The 22,879-nt window shown below is 35.3% G+C and overlaps 2 protein-coding genes and 1 pseudogene across 2 annotated transcripts; 2 read left to right on the forward strand and 1 right to left on the reverse strand.

The window, feature by feature from the left end:
• Nucleotides 1-3,592: 3,592 nt before the first annotated feature.
• LOC143554169 (regulator of nonsense transcripts UPF2-like) lies at nucleotides 3,593-8,429 on the forward strand. Its single transcript, XM_077044007.1, has 16 exons — nucleotides 3,593-3,721; nucleotides 3,801-3,882; nucleotides 3,972-4,174; nucleotides 4,267-4,611; nucleotides 4,694-4,798; nucleotides 4,883-5,010; nucleotides 5,097-5,270; nucleotides 5,359-5,440; nucleotides 5,519-5,782; nucleotides 5,858-6,055; nucleotides 6,124-6,225; nucleotides 6,288-6,539; nucleotides 6,624-6,842; nucleotides 6,932-7,102; nucleotides 7,171-7,356; nucleotides 7,436-8,429. The coding sequence occupies exons 1-16, from the start codon at nucleotides 3,659-3,661 to the stop codon at nucleotides 8,369-8,371; spliced, it is 3,510 nt and encodes a 1,169-aa protein (XP_076900122.1). The 5' UTR covers nucleotides 3,593-3,658; the 3' UTR covers nucleotides 8,372-8,429.
• Nucleotides 8,430-13,933: 5,504 nt separating this feature from the next.
• LOC143554151 (AP2-like ethylene-responsive transcription factor TOE3) lies at nucleotides 13,934-16,904 on the forward strand (annotated as a pseudogene).
• Nucleotides 16,905-17,235: 331 nt separating this feature from the next.
• LOC143554134 (uncharacterized) lies at nucleotides 17,236-21,588 on the reverse strand. Its single transcript, XM_077043988.1, has 11 exons — nucleotides 21,499-21,588; nucleotides 20,413-20,540; nucleotides 20,173-20,323; nucleotides 19,990-20,099; nucleotides 19,825-19,908; nucleotides 19,677-19,725; nucleotides 19,494-19,585; nucleotides 19,247-19,385; nucleotides 18,250-19,162; nucleotides 18,044-18,142; nucleotides 17,236-17,874 (listed from the first exon to the last, which is right to left on the reverse strand). The coding sequence occupies exons 1-11, from the start codon at nucleotides 21,586-21,588 to the stop codon at nucleotides 17,309-17,311; spliced, it is 2,421 nt and encodes an 806-aa protein (XP_076900103.1). The 3' UTR covers nucleotides 17,236-17,308.
• Between the last annotated feature and the right edge of the window lie 1,291 nt (nucleotides 21,589-22,879).

The raw sequence follows: 22,879 nt of genomic DNA on the forward strand, positions 1-22,879 counted from the left end.
TGTCTGGTTTTACATTTTTGTTACTAGCAGGTTACATATTAATGTAGCATTGTGCTATGTTTTAGTCTTATTGTTGTTATTATTATTATTATTATTATTTTTTGGCTTTTAAACGCCCTGCTTGCGGTGCGCGCAATAATGTATATATGTGTGAACCCTCGGGTGGGCAAAAGTAAAATTGCACTAATTTTGACGTTATTTTACTAATCTCGTAAAAATAACGTTAAAAGTGGCGGAAGGTTAATCAGGCATCATGTGGTGGCGTTGATAGCCGAAAGACAAGGGCACATGCATCGATCAGCCGGTGTCCCGATGATTGAGTGCTATGTGCCTTATGTCCAAGGCTTGATGCAAAACTACTATCGAGCCGGGGGTCTCACCGGAAGCAGCCTCTCTATCCCTATGGGATAGAGGTAAGGCTGTCTACATCTTACCCTCCTCAGACCCTACCATAGCATTGTTATTGGTGGGATATACTGAGTACGATTTTTTGGCTTTTAATTACCTTGCTATTTATTATATATAAATTAAAAATATTGATATAATATGGATATACTCCAAAGCAAGATTTATCAAGGATGGTTTTTTGTTTTTGGAATATCGAATCAAGATCAGAAGATTCTAATTCATATAAAACATATATGTCGTCGTTATACACGATTATTTCATATGCCGTATGCTATTGGAATCTGAAAAATCTCTCTATCTCATCTCATCACACTCTCCTTAAACCTCTTCAATAGCTTTGCTACGAGTGATGTCATGCATATACGCGTTTTTGTTCGTTTTCATTTTGGTCATTCTAACATGAATAATCAAGTTTTAGGTTGACGTATATATCCCGTTTAAAAATAGATTTTTTCAGGTCAACCGGTTAAGCTAAGCGGGTCGTGTTTTAGACCTGTTAGCTTGATCAATTAAGCATGTCGACCCACTATCACTCTTAACTCTTTTCTACGACCCAACAACCCTAATAAACCATTCAAACTTGATCATTACCCGTCATTTCATTTTAGTTACGTAACACAACACGGTTAGTTAATTTGGTTAAAGTGTTAAACAGAACACGTTTATGTTGCACGACAATGTTGTAAAAATCGCTAGTCGCTAGTCGAGTGGTGAGGTGGGGACTGGGGACTAGCGATCAATCAAGATTTATCGAGATTAATCGGATCAGCCTTTTAATGTATAATTTTCAGTTTCATATATACACACACAAGTTTTTATATGCAATTTTCAGTTTCATACATACAAAAACACACTTTGCCCGGAAATTCACTGGAATTTCGCTGAAAACCGCTGATTTTGGCTGAAATCTTGCTGGAAACGACTGAATTTGGCCGGAATCTCGCCGGAAATAGCCGATTTTGGCCAGAACCTCATCAGAAAAAGCCGATAAGTCTGATTAATCCTGATTTTGGACTATTGACCGATTAATTTAGCGATTAACCCAAAATTAATCAGTAAAGTAAGAACTAACAATTAATCAGTATCTAATCGAGATTTTTGTAACACCGATAGACTCGACAGTTCAACTTATGTGTCATGTTTTGACTAAAAAAACAATAAGACGGTCATTTTGTGTTTATTATCCTTTAAAAAAACATCAATATAATTTGGGAAATAATATTTCCAGTTATATCGATGCATAAGTTAAGTTGCACACGTAAAATCAAAATCATCTGCCCCAAATAGAATACGAACCCTAATTTCCTCATAATATCTCAATTGATCTCATATATCACCACCAATCTCCAATGATCATCCAATTCATCTCTCTCACAACTCCTACAACGCTCTAACAATCATCAATTTCATCTCGTCAACACACAATTTCTAGGTATGTATGTGTTCTACATCTCTGCAATTTTACTGTTACAAATTAGGGCTACGCTTCTAGGTTATATCAAGCGTTGTATATGTGTTTTCACCGTACCAATTGAAGTAGTTAATCACCAATTATGCAACGTCATGTTCTATTAGTATTAAGTGAAACCCTAGCCACACTGTACCTTAGGTTTTTGTGGAATCAGGTTATTAGTTGTTGCTGTTAGTTTATCAAGTCTAGGGGTGAGCAAAAGCCAAACCGTAACCGAAAACCGAACAATTAACCATAAACGAATAAAATCGACGGTTGTGGTTAAGTGAATATGATTAACCGATCATTCGGTTATATATGGCTATGGTTAATGTGTTTTCGTTAGGCGTTAACTGATGTTAACCGAACCGAACTGAACCTTGTATGTTTGTGTTTTCCCAAATTTAATACCTTTATTTCCATCTTTTATACCTATATTTCCAGATTCGGATATTTAAATTGATGCTGCAACAGTGCAGCTGTCTATAACATAGCTTGGGACATCATAAGCTAGTTTTGTACCGGCATATTTCAGCTTTGAAACTTCATAATTTTGCTTGGGTTACCATAACCGAACTAATTTTAGCTAGAGCAAAGGAAAAAAAAACATAAAAATACATTAGACACTATATCGTAGGTTTTTGTGGATTCAGTTTATTAATTGTTGCTGTTAGTGTATCAAATAATGTCTAGAGGTTCTTGCCTTTTAGTGGGAGGTAAAAATGAATAACTGAAAACCAAAACCAAACCATTAACTGAATTGAACCATAACCAAACAAAATCGACAGTTACGATTAAGTGGATATGATTAACTTAATGTGTATCCGTTAACTGAACCAAACCTTGTATGCTTATGTTTTTCCAAATTCTATACCTCGGTTTTCATTTTTCATACCATAGTTATTAAAAGCACTGGCTTCCTGCGCCTAGGCGCTTTTTCCACCAAAAAGCCTTGCGCAGGTTAGATGATGAGCTCTATAACTTCTTGTGCCTATGCGCTGGCTTCTTTTACACCTATATTTCCAGCTTCAAACATTTAAAGTCGGCACTTGCTTATTTTTTTGATTTTTTTAGCTTGAGTTTATTTCATTTTCTTTGATTTATCACTTGACCCATTTAAACAACCTACCTAAGATTAATCGGGCTAACATAATTAAAGAACACTGCTAACAGAGCTTATAACAATTAGTTATGCATATTACTAACACGGTTAACAGAACTTTACCATAAGAGTCAAGAGGTAAGTAACAGTAAAGTTATTTCTGTTAACAGTGATCGATTCTCATGTTTTTTAATTTTAATTATTTGAAGATGCATCCTTTCATAATTGAAAGTATAATATAGTGTTTTATTTACTACTTGGCATCATGCAACATGCTAGCATGTTTTTAAACTTTAATTTAATTTAGTTTGTTGTTGAATAAACTGCCAGCTCTTTTAGTAGAAGATGCTTAGATCATTCGTTTTGAATAAACTGTCTGCTTTGATGATATACGTTGGCTATTTTGGGATTTGAGATGATTCTGGTACTTTATGTAGATGATTATGGTTTGAAATATTTTGGTATTTGAAGAAAATGATATTTTTCATTACCAAATATTTTTGGAATTTTTTTATTTAAGTGTGTTTTTTAGGCCCATGGTTTTTTTGCACCTGGCGCCTAGGCCCTTGGAGAGGCCTTTGCGCCTTGAGTGCGCCTAATGCATTTGATAAATATGAATACATGACTATTATCACTAACCATTTCCACAGATTTTATAAGCAGGTTGCAGTTTGTTTTTACTTTTTACAAGTAAGAAGATGGAACATCCTGATGAGGATTCACATGGTGTTAGCGATAGCCAGAGCAAACAAGATGACGAGGTACAAAGTTTTTCAGTGCATAGTATATGAATATTCTATTAATAGCATAAATATCATGTATGCTTATTTCTTGTTGCAGGTATCTCGTCGTGAAGAATTAAAGAAGTCATTAGTTGCAAAATTAGCTCTTCGACAAACCAATCTGAATCCTGAAAGACCTGGTTAGTTAGTACTCATTTTATGAAAGACAGTTTTTTAAATTTTTCTATAGTTGATTATTATTGAAATTTTTTTAATTGATTTGTACTAGACTCTGGAGCTCTTAGAACATTGGATTCCAGCATCAAGCGTAATACAGCGGTTATTAAGAAACTTAAACAGATCAATGAAGAGCAGCGTGAAAGTTTAATGGATGAGTTAAAAAATGTTAACTTAAGTAAATTTGTTAGTGAAGTGGTGGCTGCAATATGTGATGCTAAGTTGAAAAGTTCAGACATACAAGCTGCAGTTCAGGTAATTATTACCCATATATAATGTTTTAGACATACAAGTATACAACTATACAAGGTTTGGTTTTTATTTACTTATATTATTATGTAAATCAGGTTTGTTCATTGCTTCATCAAAGATACAAAGACTTTTCTCCAACTTTGGTCCAAGGGCTCATGAAAACCTTCTTTCCCGGGAAATCTGCAGAAGATGCAGATGCAGACAGGAATTTGAAGGCCATGAAGAAACGCAGTGCTTTAAAACTTCTTCTAGAACTTTTCTTTGATGGAGTTATAGAAGATGCTTCTGTTTTTGTGACTATTATTAAGGATCTTGCCAGTTTAGAACATTTAAAAGATAGATATCTAGCTCATACAAATTTGTCTCTTCTTGCTAGTTTTGCAAGACAAGCCAGGTATTTCATAGGACTCCCGCATGCTGGGGAAGATCTTGTTGAAGAGGTATGTTGTCTTTTAGTTTAACTTATTTATAGTGTATATTATATTCTTTTATATTGTGTTGTTAACTGGAGTTAGTATGCAGTTTTTTAAGGGGCTTAATATCACTGCGGATCATAAGAAGGTCTTCAAAAAGGCGTTTCAGACATATTATGATGCAGCAGCTGAACTGCTTCGGTCTGATCATACTGTAAGTGTTCATATTAATTTGTAACAGTGGTGAATCTTTTTGTTTGATCAAATGTCTTTTTTTTTCTTTTGTTAATTTGTGAAGTCACTGCGCCAATTAGAGCATGAGAATGCAAAGATTTTAAATGCAAAAGGTGAGCTCAGTGAGGAAAATGCTTCTTCATATGAAAAACTAAGAAAGTCTTATGACCAACTGGATCGTGGTGTGTCTGCGTAAGTTCTATTTAAATGCTTTTTGTACTTTACCTTTTCTTAAAATTGTTACACTTTTTTAATTCTTTTTAATTTCTGGTGTGTAGCTTAGCAGAAGCCCTTGATATGCAACCACCTGTTATGCCTGAGGATGGTCACACGAGGCTCACAGTAGGTGATGAAGTGGCATCTTCTGGTACTGGAAAAGAAGCTTCTGTTGCGGAAGCGTTATGGGATGATGAAGATACTAAAAGCTTTTATGAATGTTTACCTGATCTTAGGTTTGTTTGTTTTTTTACATACAATTAGTTTTTCATTTTCAAAAGCTGAGATGATTGAAAATTTAATACTTTATGCTTGTGTTCTTAGAGCGTTTGTTCCTGCTGTGTTACTGGGAGAAGCGGAGCAGAAAGTGACCGATCAATCATCAAAAACACAAGATCTACCAAGTGTAAGTACTTTTAGAGTTTTAGCAGATTTGACATTTTAAATATCTCCTTGCAATTGTTACACGTTTTAAATTATGCAGGATTCAACACATGAACCTGACCAAGGTCATGACACTGTGGATGCCACGGTTTTAACGGACGGTAAAAGTGAAAAAAAGAAGGATGAAGAAGAAAAAGATAAAGAAAGTACAAAGGAATCAGACAAAGATAATAAAGGAAAAGAAAAGGAAAAGGATGTTGAAACCGAGAAGGAGAAGCTTAGAGGTCCCGAAGGAACCAACTTGGATGGTTTGCTGCAGAGGCTTCCTGGTTGTGTGAGCCGTGACTTAATTGACCAGTTGACTGTAATACAATTTCCCCTTTTAAAATCTATCCACTTTCCATGTAAGTTTGCTTATGTGATATTTATGTAATTTCAGGTGGAGTTTTGTTATTTAAACTCAAAATCATCACGCAAAAAGCTTGTTAGAGCTCTGTTTAATGTACCTAGGACATCTTTGGAACTGCTACCTTATTACTCGCGCATGGTTGCCACATTGTCAACTTGTATGAAGGATGTACCTTCTATGCTTTTGCAGTTACTAGAGGAAGAGTTCAACTTCCTCATCAATAAAAAGGTTTTATTATTAAATTCTCTCTCAGTATATAATTTCATATTATTTTTTAATAATCATTAATATTTCAGGATCAAATGAACATCGAGACTAAAATAAAAAACATTCGTTTTATCGGAGAGCTTTGCAAGTTTAAGATCGCACCATCTGGGCTCATCTTCAGTTGTTTAAAGGTAACTCGAGACATTTCATTAAACACATTGAGTGCTTGCTGATTTGCTGTTTCTTTTGACAGGCTTGTTTAGATGACTTTACCCATCACAACATTGATGTGGCATGCAATCTCCTTGAGACATGTGGCAGGTATCTTTACCGGTACCCGGATACCAATGTGCGTATGGCAAACATGTTGGAAATCCTCATGCGCCTAAAAAACGTTAAGAATTTGGATCCTCGACACAGTACCCTTGTTGAAAACGCGTATTACCTGTGCAAACCCCCTGAACGATCTGCACGAGTCTCTAAAGTTCGTCCTCCTTTGCATCAGGTACTATTGTTATTATTATTTTATTAGAAGAATATGTGAGTTGATGATATTTTATTGACATTGATGCTGAATAATCTTTTGCAGTATATTAGAAAGTTACTTTTCACAGACCTGGATAAGACAACAATTGAGCAAGTACTGAGACAACTCCGTAAGCTACCATGGAGTGAATGTGAACCATATTTGTTAAAATGCTTTTTGAAGGTCCACAAAGGAAAATATGGTCAAATTCACTTGATTGCTTCACTAACTGCTGGATTGAGTCGTTATCATGATGAGTTTGCAGTTGCTGTAGTTGATGAGGTTAGCTATTCTTTATATCTAATTATCATTAAGTTTTAGTAGTAGCTGTAAATTATATTCGCATTATATTATTAGATTTTCTTTTACAGGTTTTGGAGGAAATTCGGTTAGGATTGGAGGTAAATGAATATGGGATGCAACAAAGACGAGTTGCTCATATGCGGTTTTTAGGCGAGCTATACAACTATGAACATGTGGATTCTTCGGTTATTTTCGATACGCTATATTTGATTCTCGTTTTTGGTCATGGGACAGAAGAGGTACAAGTGAATCTTTTATTTGTTGTAATTTGTTATATTTTAATCTTTTTTCTTATCTCCTTAATTAGCAAGACATGCTTGATCCGCCTGAAGACTGCTTTAGAATCAGATTGATAATCACGCTTCTCGAGACTTGCGGGCACTACTTTGGTCGAGGTTCATCAAAGAGGAAACTGGATCGGTTTTTGATTCATTTTCAACGATACATACTCAGTAAAGGTGCATTTCCTCTCGATATAGAATTTGACTTGCAGGTTAGTTATTCAACCTTTCTCCCATTAGCTAATGTACCACACCCGTTATATCATAACTTAATAATTCAATCGTTTACAGGACTTATTTGCTGATTTGCGACCCAACATGACTCGTTATCTAACCATTGAAGAAGTTGATGCTGCTCTAGTTCAGCTCGAAGAGAATGAGCGTGCGGTTTTAACTGAAAAAGTTAGCTGTGAGAAGGATAAACCTACTGTTTTAACCACTGCATCTGGAAGCTCGTTGGTCAATGGCCAAGTTGTTGCAAATGGTATTGAAGAAAATGGCGGGGCCCATGAAGAAGGTAACGGGGGCTATGACAGTGCATCACAAGGTAGCACAATGGATCCAGACGGGAATGATGACGAGGACGAGCTTGATGACGAGGCGTGTGACAGCGAGGACGATTATGGTGGTCAAGCTTCTGATGAGGATGATGAATTCCATGTTAGGCAGAAAGTGATGGTAGTTGACCCTGAGGAAGAAGCTGACTTTGACCGAGAATTTAGGGCTCTAATGCAGGAAAGTTTGGATTCAAGGAAACTCGAGTTGCGGGCCCGTCCGACACTAAACATGATGATACCGATGAACATTTTCGAGGGGTCCACGGTCGGAAGGGTGAGTGAGGGAGAAAGTTGTGACGAGGCAGTAGATTACGAGTCTGGAGAACGTAAGGAAGTGCCGGTCAAAGTCTTGGTCAAACGAGGCAGCAAACAGCAAACGAAACAGATGTTGATACCGAGTGACTGCTCGCTTGTGCAGAGCACAAAGCAAAAAGAAGCGGCCGAGTTGGAAGAGAAACAGGATATTAAGAGACTGGTGTTAGAATACAATGATAGAGAAGAAGAGGAACTTAATGCATTGGGTAATTTGCCAGCTGGCTGGAGTCAAACTGGCGGTGGTAGGGTGGTTTACAGAGGCCACTCGTGGGAAGGTCATGGCGGCAGGTCCGGGTCCCGCCATAGGTACCCACATCATACAGGCGGTGGATATTATTATAGCCGAAGAAAGTGAGTATTATTTAGCTAATTATAAAGGTAACGTCATTTGGTGTGTGATAGCCGGGATGTGAGTGTGTCGAATCTATATGGTGCCCAATGAGTTTTGAGGCTGCAGCCGAAAGGTGCAGCACTTACGGACTGAATCGGTTTTACTATCCAAGTTTTCAGGTGCGTATTCTATGGCGTAATCAGCAAAAGAAGAAAGTATTGGGATGCCTATGATCATATTTTGGTTTGATTCGAGTGAACATATGTTTCAACATGTTAATTATGGTTAAAAAAAGACAATGCTGTTACCGAAATAAATCTTTGACAAATGATTTAGGATGTATGCAATCAAAATGAGCTTTTATTTTCATGTTCACATCATCAAATGGCATCTGGATTAAAGAGTTGATTTTATATGTAGTTGACTATTTGTACAACATATAATGAAAGATGAATAAGAGGCCACGTCTGCTAGTGTCCACTATTAGAAGCCCCTAGAAAAACTTTAAATGTATGACAAAAACTAGTATTGAATTCATCCTTGTTTAGATGTTTCATATATCTTCTGATTAAAATAGTAATATTTATACATACACATCATCAATAATTCGAAAATAATTCATCAGGTTCTCTCTTTTCACTTTTCACAATATTAATATTATTGGGGCCTGTCTATAATCTGCCTAATTCAACACCATAAATTGTCTAACCTCTTCAACACCATATTCAACACCATTAATTGCCCTAACAAAGTCAACTGAATCCTTACGTATTTTCATAGTATGTTTTGTTGTTGAAGACGGCATGTGAGTTCATCCGATCATATTGTGTCATGTGGCGCTGACTGGACCCAACCTTTCAACCTTGTCGGTCGCGCCACCAGTGAATACACTCCGTTGTCGTTCGCGTCTGCTGAATTCATCTATTCGAGAGCCAACCCATCAATTTTCTTCTTTTAGCCCAAGCGAACGCGCTCGCCCGGGGTCACGGCGAATGGTGAAGCGAGGGTGTTGTGATGTTCGTGGCCGACGTGGCTCGCGTCACTCACTGAAGCCGGTCGCTCGCTTGCCACAACACATAGTCTTATATTTAGTGTCAGAAATCTATCATTTGATTATAGATTTATTGATTTAGTTCGGAAATTTGGTTGGATCACGTAATAAAATATAATATCAAGTATACTAGAGAACATATAACAAAAATATGTTTTAAAAATACGTAATAAATATAAAATATTACAATTGCTCACTAGGAGCTTATTTCTTTAAAGTGGCGGGGCGGGTGAGCCATTACATCTGTAACACCGGTCTCTCGCACCACTAATATTATCCGTTTTGCAGAGCTCACAACACAGCTCTCGGTGGAGACTTCCCAGGAGGTAACCCATCCTGCTAGCATTAAGCCCCAACCATTTTGACGATTTAAGAGACGGGACATTTAATTATAAACCAAGAATCTCTCCATGTTCATCGTTGATTTGGGATTTGTCTAGAGTGTATAATTGGTTCTATGTTTATCTTCAGTATCGTTACAATATCATCAAGACAAGCATTTATAAACAATTATTTTTCATCTTTACAAATCCAAGTAATGTACAAATATTCTTAAGCTGGCCTATCAAGTCAGCTTCTTTAATTTAAGTTGCATAAAAATTGCCGCATTTTCTATATATTGATGGTTGATTTGTCACCCACGTAATGTATCTCGCAATATTTATTATTTACTCTTATCGAATAATTTATTTTAATAATTTATCATAAACTGACAGCCACGACACCAATGTTCCAAATGGAATTATTAAAATAATAATAATAATAATTAAAGAAACCTAAGATTTGTTTGACACTAACAACGTAGGAACTGAAGTCTCTAGAATCCAAGGAATCAAAGTATCAATATCCTTAAAAATAGCACAAGACAAGAAAAACATTAAAAAGTAATAATATGTTTTAACGTATTCGTCAACGTAAAACTCAAAGCCGACTCTTTGATTTTACCGTTTCTGCCAAATATTTCGATTTTGTTTTGATATGGTCTGTCGTTTCCATCGTTTGGTTGTGTCATTATTTATCAAAACATATAATATAACTATTGTACTGAGTTTAAACTTTATCACAACGTTACAGTTACACTACATATTACATAAATTGGTTAATTATTAATATCAAGTTACGGTTTATTACTTCATTTAACAATAACTTAAATTTCTAGCAAATTTTTTTTAATGGCAAATTTCACAAAAAAGCTAGTGGGAAACTAGCAAAAACCCCAAGGGAAACAACTTAAAAAACCAAAAGGCAGATGGAAAAAACACCAAAAACTTCTAAAAACCACCAAAAGGCAAACTGAAAAACCTAAACGCTAAAAGGATAAACTTCTAGCAAATTCTAAAGTTTGAAATTAAAAAGTATTTGATCGCTATCATCAGGGGCGGATTTATGTATACGAGACGGGTTCACGGGAACCCATTGAGTTTTAGATTTTACATAGAATGTCTATATAAAATATGAGAGTGAACCCACATATATTTTATGAGTGAAGACATGTATAAAGTTTAACTTTGGTCTAGTGGTAAACATTCCGTCTTGCTTGTCTAAGAATCACCCCATCTAGGTTCAATTCACAGTTCCACACCGTTTCTTTCGTTTTTATGTTTAATTTTATTTGTATTCTTTTAACTAGTTATAAACTGATTTAAGAGTTTTTATGTGTAGGTAGGTGGAGATAAGGCTGTAAACGAACCGAACGAACACGAACAAGGCCTTGTTCATGTTCGTTCATTAAGAAAATAATGTTTTCACGAACGGTTCACGAACACTTACCGAACGAGATTTTATGTTCATGTTCGTTCATTAAGGAAATTAATGTGTTCACGAACGATTCACGAACACAAACGAACATAAATAAAATCGGAAAAGCCTAGAGATTGAGATATATTCATCAATGTGAATAATGAAAACCTGTAAATGAATCGAATGAACACGAAACATGGCATGTTCGTGTTCTTTCATTTAACTTTAAAAGAATATGGACACTTAATTGAACAAATATTTATGTTCATGTTCGTTATTTAAAAAGGGATATTTGTGTTCGTTTGTTTAAAATCTAAATGTATATAACTGAACAAAGATAAACAAACATAGATGAACAAATGGAAATGAACACAAACAAACATAAACGAACTTAAATAAAAACACCTAAATGGAGACAAATTAACAAATATAAAACCTTTAACCAGATTACCTATCTAGATAATATGTAATTTATTTCTATTAATACATACACGAACATAAATGAACAGACATAAATGAACATAAATAAACGAACATAAACGAACGTTCATGAACATAAATGAACGAATGGAACATGTGTTCACGTTCGTTCATTTAATTAAACGAATACAAGTTTTTTGTTCAAGTCCCTTCGTTTATTAAATAAACGAACATAAACGAACTTCCTGCGAAACGATTTACGAATATTCACCGAACGTTCGGGTTCGTTTACAAGCCTAGGTGAAGATTCTAATATGTGTAAGTTGTAAAGTTACTTTATGATAACTGGATAGATACATAGAACAATATGCAGGTATAAATATATAATATACATATTACAATTATCTGTGATAAAATACTTGCTAAACATTACTAACAGAGTTATAAACTAACAATTCATCTTAATCTATAATTCTATAATATGTGAATGCTCTAATAATGATAGTTTGTTTTTTTTATGGTATCATATTTTTATCGTGTGATAAACCTTAACCACCCGAACCGTCAAAACGACCCGAAACCGTCATACCAAACCGAACATGAACCCACTAAAAAAAATTTCTAGATCCGTCACTGGCTATCGTATTACTTTTGTGTATTGTGTTACCTATTTGAGTTTGACTAGATGGGCATTGCAATAAATTGTTTATTTATTAATATTAACTGCTGGCCGTATACTATTATTTATTTTCGAACGGGCAAGCTAGGCTAACTTATTTTAAACGATATCTTGGGTAGGCATTGTCACAAAAGTTCCAAATCTTAAAATATTTGTTTTAAAATGGGAAGTTAAAGGAGGGACCACCCCTAGAACTTATCGAGTGACTCGAGTCTATGAGGTTATGGCCAAATATGTAGTTTTTGCTATGGCACTTTAAAGGGTCAACTTTTCTAAAGTGTATAATAATAATAACTGTCATCTATTTCTTAACTCTTTTATCTTTTATCTAAATGCATAATGAAAAAGAAGTATAGAGATTTAATATGTTTATAGTGTAGACCAACCACTGAAAATGTCAATTTACTGGTATAATAGTTGGACTGAGGACTGATTTTAAAAATAGATTATGCCATAAATAATTGTGTATGTGTGTGAATGCCACAAATGTCAATTTGGGAGGAAAATGAGGTCAAAATGAAGGGAAACCCCCCCCCCCCCCCCCACCCCACCCCACACACACTACACGACTTAGTTTTGAGCTTAGTTATGAGCTATTTTACCATAACACTTTTGCAAAACTACCCATTACCACGTGTCAGAAAACAACCGGTTGTGCTTAGTTACCACTACGTGTGGTCTTTAGGTTAGACACATGGAATGTGTCTTTGAGAGTCTAACGAAACACTTGTTAAAGGTTATACACTTCTTGAAAGAGTCTCATAGTATAAACACTTCTTAAGGCTACCAATTATTTTTACTATATCAAATGGTCTAATGAATCTAGAACTTAACATCCATTTCTTCTATCACTACTCGTGGTCTAAGAAGTCCCGGCTTAGTCGATGAGACTCTTATATGAAAGGTTAAAGCCGAGGCTACACGTTTGAAAGTGCTCTAACTTAACTATACAACCCCATCACACTAAGTGTTAATTTTAAGTATATACAAGTAATAATATTTTATTAAAACTGACAATTTAGACTATGTGTAGTGGGGGACTACAAATTGGGGGTATAAGCGACATGTGACGCCTAGTTAATAAAAAGACAATTTTTGTTTTAGGGGTGCAGTGAAAAAAATTCAAAAACTTAGGGGTGTAATTTTTCAACGTATATTTAACCTACATAAATTACATTTATGTAAAAAATTTCAAAAAAAAATTTGCTACGTTAAGTTCTTTCGAGTTATTAAAACTCAAAGTGGTTCTCAAAAGAAATCAAACCTATATATATCACACACATAATAATAAAATATTAATAATATTTCCAAACAAAACTCACGGCGACAAATCCATTTCCCCCCCCCCCCCATATATCGCCGGGAGACGGCGTTCCTCACAAAATCACCCCCTATCACCTGCTTTTGCCGTCCGGTACATATTCTCTGAATGGAAAAAAAAAATAAAATAAAGGTCACGTGTTTTTTCATCCATGAATATATGAATATCACCACCTCTTCCTGATATCCAAAAGCCCACCCCTGCTACCTGACAACTCCCTCGTTTTCCTTTATATATATATATATATATATACACTTCATTCTTTATTATTCATCTCTCTCTCTCTCTCTAGTCCGTTACTCACACACTTACACCTTTAACACCTGATCATACATCATAATATGACGTCACTTTTGTAGTTGCAATTTGCAAACGATGTTAGATCTTAACGCTGAAGCTGTGCTCTCTGTTGCTGATAGCTATGATGACTTTGAGATTCATTCCGCCACGTCAGTTTCCTCTGACGTAGTTGATGACGAAGAAGACGCTGTATCGTGTAATGCTAATACTGAAACTGATCGATCATCTGTAGGTTTGGTTACGCTGCAGTTATTTCCGGTTATTTGAAACCGGAGGAGGAGTTAGGGTTAGGGATAACAGCACCTTTACCTTCGTTGTTGGCTAATTACTCTCTGGTTAAAGCGGACTGGTTGAATCTGAAGGTTGTTGAGTCCGGACCGGTGATTAGGAATGTGAAACCGGTTCAGCTTCAGGAGCAGAAGGTGAAGAAGAGCCGGCGTGGACCGCCGTCTAAAAGCTCGCCGTACCGTGGAGTGACGTATTATCGTCGGACCGGGCGATGGGAATCGCATATATGGTGTGTGCTATACTCTTTCTGATTTAGGAATGTTTTTTTTATAATATTAAAAAAGTACAAACGTGAATAGGCTCACTTCAACTTGTTTTTTACAGTTGTGATAAACGTACCCTCTCCATCCTATTTTTACTAAACATGTCCCCTTCCTCAAGTTTCACATTTATACAATTCAAATCTTTTTTGTTTTATTTTATTTGTCATTTTGTTATCTTTTATTATTATCGTCTTCAAACACATTTTTTAATAATATTTTTACTATTTTTTATGTTTTTAAAACAATTTTTTGTTTTCTTAAATAACAGAAAACATTTATTTCTTAATTAAAATAAACATTTTTATAATTTAAAATACATTTTTTTTCTATAATTGTTTTTGTCAGAGGTTTTTTAATAGGTTTTGGAGATAATTTGCATTTTTTAAAACAAATTTCTTAATGTTTATTAATAAATAAAAATAAATAAATAATGTATTTACGTAATAAACTGCACAACATTTGTACTACAGAATTAAAAAAATGTTAGAGGTGGTAGAGGTGGAGTAATATGTCAAATAAAATTGTTAAAGCAATTAAAAGTCTAGGAGATGGGGTATAACAAGTAGAAGAGGGGGGTACGTTTAGCCTAACCCTTTTTTACTTACGACAGCCCAAACTCGGCTCGTGAATTGTTTTTTGATGTTCAGGCTTAGCTCGTTTATTATCTACTAATAATTAATTTGTATATGTTTTCAATTATTTTTATTTATTTTGAGAAAAAAAAATTGTGCCCAAGTTCGGCTCAAACTCGTGTAACACTTTAAACGAGCCAAAGCTTGGCTCGAACTCAGATGTATAGTGTGAAATTAATACATAGAAGTCCAAGGTAAAACTTAAAAATAAACAAGGCTCGTTAGGCTCGAGCTTCTCATACAAGATTTGAGCTCATCCTCGAAAAATCTCATTTCGTTTCGAGCTTTTTATCGATCCGATCTCGATAATTCACGAGTGGCTCAGCTTGTTTACATCCTACATGTTACGCATTGACTACCGTTTTCTCCATTTGCATTAATCTCAATTATAAGAACTCCGTGTTCAAAACCTCTGCTAGTTTGATTGGCAATTATCCTGATTCAGACTGCTTCTTCTGGTCTTGTTTGATGATATTGGAATCTAATTCTATGCATTTTATTGTTCAGGGATTGTGGGAAACAACTATATTTAGGTAAGCATGCTTGATATCCTATTTGAAACTTGCAAGATAAAATAGTTTTAAGTTTAATGCACTAGTTTATGAATTATGTTAATTCTTTGTATATTACAGGTGGATTTGACACTGCCCATGCTGCCGCTAGGTGAGTGTTAATGTCCAGTGACAAATTTAACCTGGCTACACCTTAGTAATATCGGTTTTGACTTTACCTAAATTAACTTTCAGAACCTATGATCGAGCAGCAATCAAGTTTCGAGGAACTGATGCTGATATAAATTTTGATTTAAGTGACTATGAGGAAGACATGATTCAGGTTTGTGGTTGTTAGTACTAGTCTTTGCTAGTTGCAACCTCCATGATGATTACAAGGATTAACTTCTGTAACTGACAGATGGAGAACTTATCAAAAGAAGATTTCATTCATGTGCTGCGTCGACAGAGTAATGGATTCTCACGGAGAAGTTCAAAATACCGAGGTGTGACCCGTCACAGATGTGGTAGATGGGAGGCTCGCATGGGTCAGCTTCCTGGGAAAAAGCAAGAATTCATTGCTGGAACTAATTCATGTGATATTAATCTAACTGAAACAAATACTGTAGTGGTGGTGACATAATTCTTTGGATAAATGGGTTAGCGAGGTGTTTTAGTCAATAAGATTAATATGCTTGTTCACAGGTACGTTTACCTTGGATTATATGACAGTGAAGTAGAAGCTGCAAGGTTCATGGAATTACACTAACTGATTTGTATTTAACATCTGAAATTTTGTATCCTAATCTTTAATTTCTTAACTAAATCCAGGGCTTATGACAAAGCTGCTATTAAATGCAACGGAAAAGAAGCTATCACCAACTTTGATCCAAGCACATATGGGGCAGATATTGATTCTCTAGGAAGAGATGAAGGTATTATTGAATCGATTGCTTATTATCTTTGTAGTTTGGTTATCTTTTCCAACTTACTGATGAAAGCATATATCTATTTACTCAGTGTGTTTTTCCATGCAGGTTATTACAGCAATCTTGATCTCAACCTATGGGTTTCTCCTACAAAGCGAAATCATGTCCAGAACCCGGTTGTCGGTTCTGTGAAACGCCACAAAGCAAAATCATCCTCTTTTGATTTTCAGGTTGGGGACCTTGCTGTGGGTGGGCAATCCCTTTATGATCCAACAGCCACAGGTCAACAAATTCCTGTCTGGCCTATCATGTATTCCGGCATGCCCGTTACATCTGCTGCAGCATCATCAGGATTCGTTTCTTCAGTTACCAGGTTCAAAGACCCCCATTTTTTATCAAACACAAACATGCAGAACAAGACTTCTCAATACCAGTACTACTAGACTTGGTTTTGATCGATGCTCTGCTAACTGTACAAACGCTAATGTCACTGTCTGTTTTGATGTTATAAAACTTCCTGGTTCAAATAAGTGTGTGATGTGGGTGTGAGACCTCAAGTTTGATTCTTATTTGTGACAACATAATATGCATAATTTTCAAGTTTCACTAGGGCATATGATCCATATATCATAAACATAAAATTTACCTGAATTAAAGATGATTGAAAATGAGCAACGTTCTTCTCGAGGCTTCTGAGTGGGAGATTAGGTTGTCGCTTTAAAGATGTAAACGTAAGAGAAATCCATCTCTTTTGAAAACATAAACAAATGGATATGAGAATGAAGTGTTCATTTCATTTAATTGAATTTAATTTAATCAAACCAGAGAAGTTAGAAAGGTGAATAATTTACATTCCAAATACCCGGGTGTATACATCGCCGGAACTGGGCATCTGGTGCATAAATTCACCATACCCAGGCAACAATTTCTCCATCCGTAATCTCTCATTCCTCTGAGTTTGTTCGTGCAAGCCCCCCGCTTCATTTCTACTGTTTACTTGTTGAGACTCGTCCAAGTGCAGCTGCTGCTGATACCCGTTTGTGATATGACCATTTGTAAACTTTGGCTGTGAGTACTGCTGTTGCTGCGTGTAGCTCTGGTGGTGTTGATCTACAAGCCTGGAAGTGATATCGCCATAATAATTATCTCGTAGAGGAAACTGTGGCGTGTGGTGTTGTTGCATGAAGGATGTTTGGGAAAACTGAGGCTCGTGATGATGGTGTGGGGCAGATGCAGATTGTTGTTGTGTCAAGAGCCAATCGAATGAGCTTGACCCTGCGTCAAAAGATGATGATTTGCCTCTACCAACAACCATCATGGAAGGATCGGTGAAACCATCACTCGTTTTGCTTAGATCCCCTGTTGATGGCAAATGATAACGATTATTTGGCAAAGAATTCTTCACATAACTACCTGAAAGAATTACAGTTAAGAGAGTACTATTAATATCATGACAGATCATAAAATCGTCTGTTCTAGTAATATAGGCATTTGACTAAGTCAGACACTTTTGACACAAATAGATCATAATCACAAGAAATACAAATACGTATGTATGGAGACGATGGATAAGATCACATACCAGAATTCGCAGAAACAACCTGCTGGGTTCTCATGCTTGAGGGAAAGCCAGGAGGTGGTTTGGAGAATCCTGGTGGTATTACGTTCTGAGCCCTAGACCCTTTCATTACAAAATAATAGTAATTTAGAAACTTTAAACATAAACACATTACATATATGTATGTATGCAGTATGCATGTATCATGTACATGGAATTGAGAGGCATACCTTGATACTGTGGCTTATAGACACTGTCTTGAATCTCCCGAGAATTTTGAAAAACAGAAAATCTCCCTAACTCTTGATTACTATGTCCCTTTTCATTTGCAAAAGAAAATCTTGATTGATCACTGTTTTGAAAACTCCAAGAACTATGTCCTACATCTTTCCGTTCAAATAATCCAGTTACACTATGAGGCAAAACCGAATTATCACACCCATCAAAATCCATAGACAGTATATTAGATATTATACTGCTTTCTACAGCAGCAGAATTTTCATCATTATCCACACGACTATCATCATCAAGCCTTCTCAAATGCTCTACTATTTCTTCATTAGAAAAAGATTTAGACCCTCTATATATCCTATCTGCCTTGGTCAAACTTCCAAAACTATTCCCATCATATCCATCATTCAATCCAGGTTTTGTACATGTGGACTGTATTAAGGTTTCATCTGCATAATTATTTACACCAAAACCGTTTTGACTACTAGACTCCGTTTGCCACCAAGCTTGATCACTATAACTCTTAAATGCCTCAACAGGATAAGAAGAATCTAAAGATTTTTGTTTATCTAGCGTCGAACAAGATGGTTCTTTTATAATGTTAGTGTCCTTAAGTGTTGGATCGGCTGGTTGAGAAGCTTCCCTAAAAGGCTCACTATAAGTTGATGATTTTGATGACACTATATCTGAATCTCCAGTCTTATCATTGATGCATACAGAAAACAAATCAGAACATAAGCTCGGTATCTGCCCTTGTGATACCAAGCTAATATCTTTATCTAAACCTGAACTATGTGACCTCCCAACAATATCTACAAAACTTGTCATGTGTTTGGATGATTTAATTACTCCATCTTTGTCCTTAGAACAATGCAAGTCATCACCAGAAGCCACCGCAGCATATGCTACATCCTGAATAATGGCAAAGAAGTAACAGTTTTGAAAATTTGGGCGAATTTTAGTCAGTCTTGAATTAATTAACAAAAAATATCTTACTCTAAGTGTACTGCTAAAAACAGGTTCTTGAGCCGGAGCACTGCGATTGTGCAAGTGTTCATCTACAGGCGGTGGCAACATACTTCCTAAACGGTTATGCAAATATTGGGTGGCACCAACAATTTCCTGGACTCTATTCCTGAAATATAAATGTTTTGACAAAAGTGACATCAGCAAATCCAGTAGTAAGGATAACTACTGATTATCTAGGCAACAATAACACTGATGAAACTTTAGAATGTAAAACCTAGTATGAACTGCAGCTGTTTCGTCTTTGCCAAGACTATCTTCTTCAGCACCAATATTATGCAAATATAAACAAGCAACATTGTTGCAGGGCTGACCAACAAAAAGAAACAAAAATCAACTTCCATAAGATTTAGGGTAAAAAATGGATTGATACAGTTAACATTTAGCATCTCATATATACCATATTCCTTAACCATGCATGACAGTACTTTGCTGTTCCAAATGATGCTCTGCAGAAGTCGAATTTTCATTAGTAGTTAAACATATACAATGCCAACAAATGGCCCAGAAAACATAAGTTTAAGAGGTATATAAGGTTATGTACTTACCTTAAATACCTACCATCCAGCACATAGCCATGCACAGATTGAATGCACCGCACTGCATCTTCCTCCTTTGCAAATGTAATATATCTGGGAATATAAAACGTGTGACAGATTTAATGAATATGATTAATAGTAGACTAATTTAAGTTTATAGGCTGTAAAACCTACACACTACAAGTATCATTGACAAACTGCTGAACAGACCCACCAGCCGTCCGAGAAAGAGAAACCTTTGTAACTTTCCCATATTGCCCAAAATAATCTTTCCGCTGCAACAGCTACACAACAAAAATAACTCAATAAGAGCAATCTTATATAAAATTTTGGAAGGTTTTACAAATGAAAACATACATCTTCATCAGCTAGACTGAGAGGCAGCCCGATAATATAGGCCATTTTTCTCTGAATTACTCTAACATTGCTAAGGTCTTTCTTCACTTCAGTTGGTTTTTGCTTGCCTTTTGGCTGCTTTTGTTTTCTACTGGTATTATTGCCAGCAACCCTACATAAGTGACAGGCTTTATTAATCTTAAGGTAAAATGCACCAATACTATATAAAAAAAATTAACAAGATTCGAAAAGTATATTAACCTCTGAAAATTAGATTCCAACCCAACACTTCTATCTTTATCATAAGCTGTGCGACAAGCAGGACACCTCCCCTCCGTTGCATCCTTCTCTGCCATGTCCATTATGTGATGCCAACACCAAACACACACCTGTAAAGATAAAGTAATTCAATTTCATTGAATACAGTAATTCAAATCTAACCACTATAAACCTAATTTTCTTGCATCCAATATTTCACATTAATTAAGCCCATAATTGTTAAAGGCAATCGTCTCTTGCACCTAGACGCAATTTCCAGGCGAGACGAGACAGTTGCGCTTTAATGTTCCAGGTAATGGTTCAGGCGCAGCTCCCGGAGAGCTTCCGGCCAAATTCTCTAAATTCCAGCCAGATTTCTACTTTTATCTAAAGAAAGCTATTTTTCTACACTAATATTTAGAACTTTTGGTACTAATTAGATAATATTAAACGTTATATTATTTATATAATAGCTTTTGTTTATTCTATTTGAAGAACAGTATTATTTTTAAGGGTTGGCAATTGGACACCTGTTTTAGACACGACTAAACTTGTTAAATAAAAACGCATACTATGTAATTTTTTTATTTTTTAAATAATCTTAATTAGTAGGCTAGACTCCATCATTTCTCTTTATTGGTACATGAAACATACAACTGTGTTATAGACATGAGATATAAAGTAATTAAACAAGCCATATTCATGTTCAATACTTGTGTTACGTGCGTAGTCTCTAACCTATTTAACACGAGAAGACCTGTTTACATTGTGCGCTTTTTTTCCAGCCAGATTTCTACTTTTATCTAAAGAAAAGCTATTTTTCTACATTAATATTTTAGAACTTTTGGTACTAACTAGATGATATTAAATGTTATACAATAGCTTTTGTTTATTTTATTTGACGAATAGCATTATTTCCTAACGCATTTATTTTTTTACACCGTGTGTTTATTTCCTCATGCCCTCGCTCTTTTTGCGCCTTGCGCCTAGGCCCCTTGAGTGCGCCTTTGATAGCAAAATCACTCACATAGCAACACAAGACAACAATTATTTACAACAACAAAAAAAAAGAGTTAGTTAAATTCAAACCTCATAACCACATTTGCAAGGCTTCAACTGTTGATCAGTCCAATCCATCTCTTCCGCGCACAACGGACACCTCTTCTCCTCTTCACTCATACTTCCACTAAAACCACAACACAAATATCACTTCATAAACCTAATAACACCAAAACCACACACATTCCTACCAAAACCCTAACTCCTCAATTCATAAACCTAAAACCTAAAACCTCTAGGTACACATCAAATCCACTAATCCACATCACATTCACCAAAACTAAACCGACTAACACTAGATCCAGCGTATGTAACCGCCACATTCACACGCATTCAGTGACGTATGCACGCACAAACATATATAGTAAATGAAATGAATGCGAAGGATATGCGAGAGCGAATTGGAAGGAATCGAATAGGTGAGGTGAGCTTACATTGATTGATTGAATGAATGATGAAGCAAACGGATGGATTTGTGTGTGGTGACTGAAGGAAGTGAATATGAATAGTACGGCACCAGGAATTGAAAACCACAGGATGAGACCAGCTTTTATGAGGATGGGGCTTTATTATGCTTTTTTTATTATTTGTTTTTTTATTTTATTCATTTATCGACTCTTATTATCCTATGGTCCTATACTATGCTTTCTTTTCTCAATTATTAGCTGACTTTGAAAAATATTATTTTAATTTAATTTAGGGTAAATTTCATAAAACAGTAAAGAGTTTCAAAAAGGTAAACCTTAAAAAGTATTCTAGCTAAGTTACCAACTTTTCATATTTTATTAAATTAAAGGTTTCTACATGTTTTTTTAGTCCTTTTCTTTTTTGTTTCGCGTAAAAATTTTTTATCTTTTTTTATGTGAACGTTGAGTGGTGACGTGGATTTTATTTTTTATTTTTAAATTTTAATATAATTAACGTTTTTAAAATTTTTAAATTTAAATACATATATTGTAAATTCCAACCCCCACATCTTATCCTCCATTTCTTTCTTGACACACAAAAAAATCGGTGAGACTCGATTTGAAGATTCAGTGACCCGATTTGAAAAAAAATTGCATGAGTGACCTAATTGAAACACTTTTGAAAGTTGGTTACTATTTTATGAGATATTCCCTTTTAATAACAATAGTTGATGGATAGGGCTCGAATATTCAAATACATGGGAAGGGTATTTAATGAATTACGATTGAACTAAACTAGCGGCACTTGAACCGTCTCGTCAAACTCTACTACAGTATATCAGATTTAGGTTTTCGTGTTTTGATTTCCAGCCTGTAGATTTTATAACTTTTATTTATATTATAATATTTTTTTGTTTATTTTGATCATTTTATCTTTTTCTCAACATAATGGTTTAGATTTATGATATTGTGTAGGAAAACTTAACCCTATAATCGATATTATA

The sequence above is a fragment of the Bidens hawaiensis genome, unplaced genomic scaffold (assembly GCF_021521415.1).
Source record: "Bidens hawaiensis isolate Kalapana, Puna unplaced genomic scaffold, B.hawaiensis_p1.1 tig00017563_1, whole genome shotgun sequence".
Classification (NCBI taxonomy): Eukaryota; Viridiplantae; Streptophyta; class Magnoliopsida; order Asterales; family Asteraceae; genus Bidens; species Bidens hawaiensis.

Excerpts from the sequence above, each read along its gene's own strand:
- LOC143554169 (XM_077044007.1), top strand. The coding sequence starts at position 3,659 with ATGGAACATCCTGATGAGGATTCACATGGTGTTAGCGATAGCCAGAGC. Across the intron at positions 6,226-6,287 it reads TCATCTTCAGTTGTTTAAAG|GCTTGTTTAGATGACTTTAC; the intron begins GTAACTCGAGAC and ends TTCTTTTGACAG. Across the intron at positions 7,357-7,435 it reads ATATAGAATTTGACTTGCAG|GACTTATTTGCTGATTTGCG; the intron begins GTTAGTTATTCA and ends AATCGTTTACAG.
- LOC143554134 (XM_077043988.1), bottom strand. The coding sequence starts at position 21,588 with ATGAGTGAAGAGGAGAAGAGGTGTCCGTTGTGCGCGGAAGAGATGGAT. Across the intron at positions 19,163-19,246 it reads TTTTTAGCAGTACACTTAGA|GATGTAGCATATGCTGCGGT; the intron begins GTAAGATATTTT and ends GCCATTATTCAG. Across the intron at positions 17,875-18,043 it reads GGTTGTTTCTGCGAATTCTG|GTAGTTATGTGAAGAATTCT; the intron begins GTATGTGATCTT and ends TAATTCTTTCAG.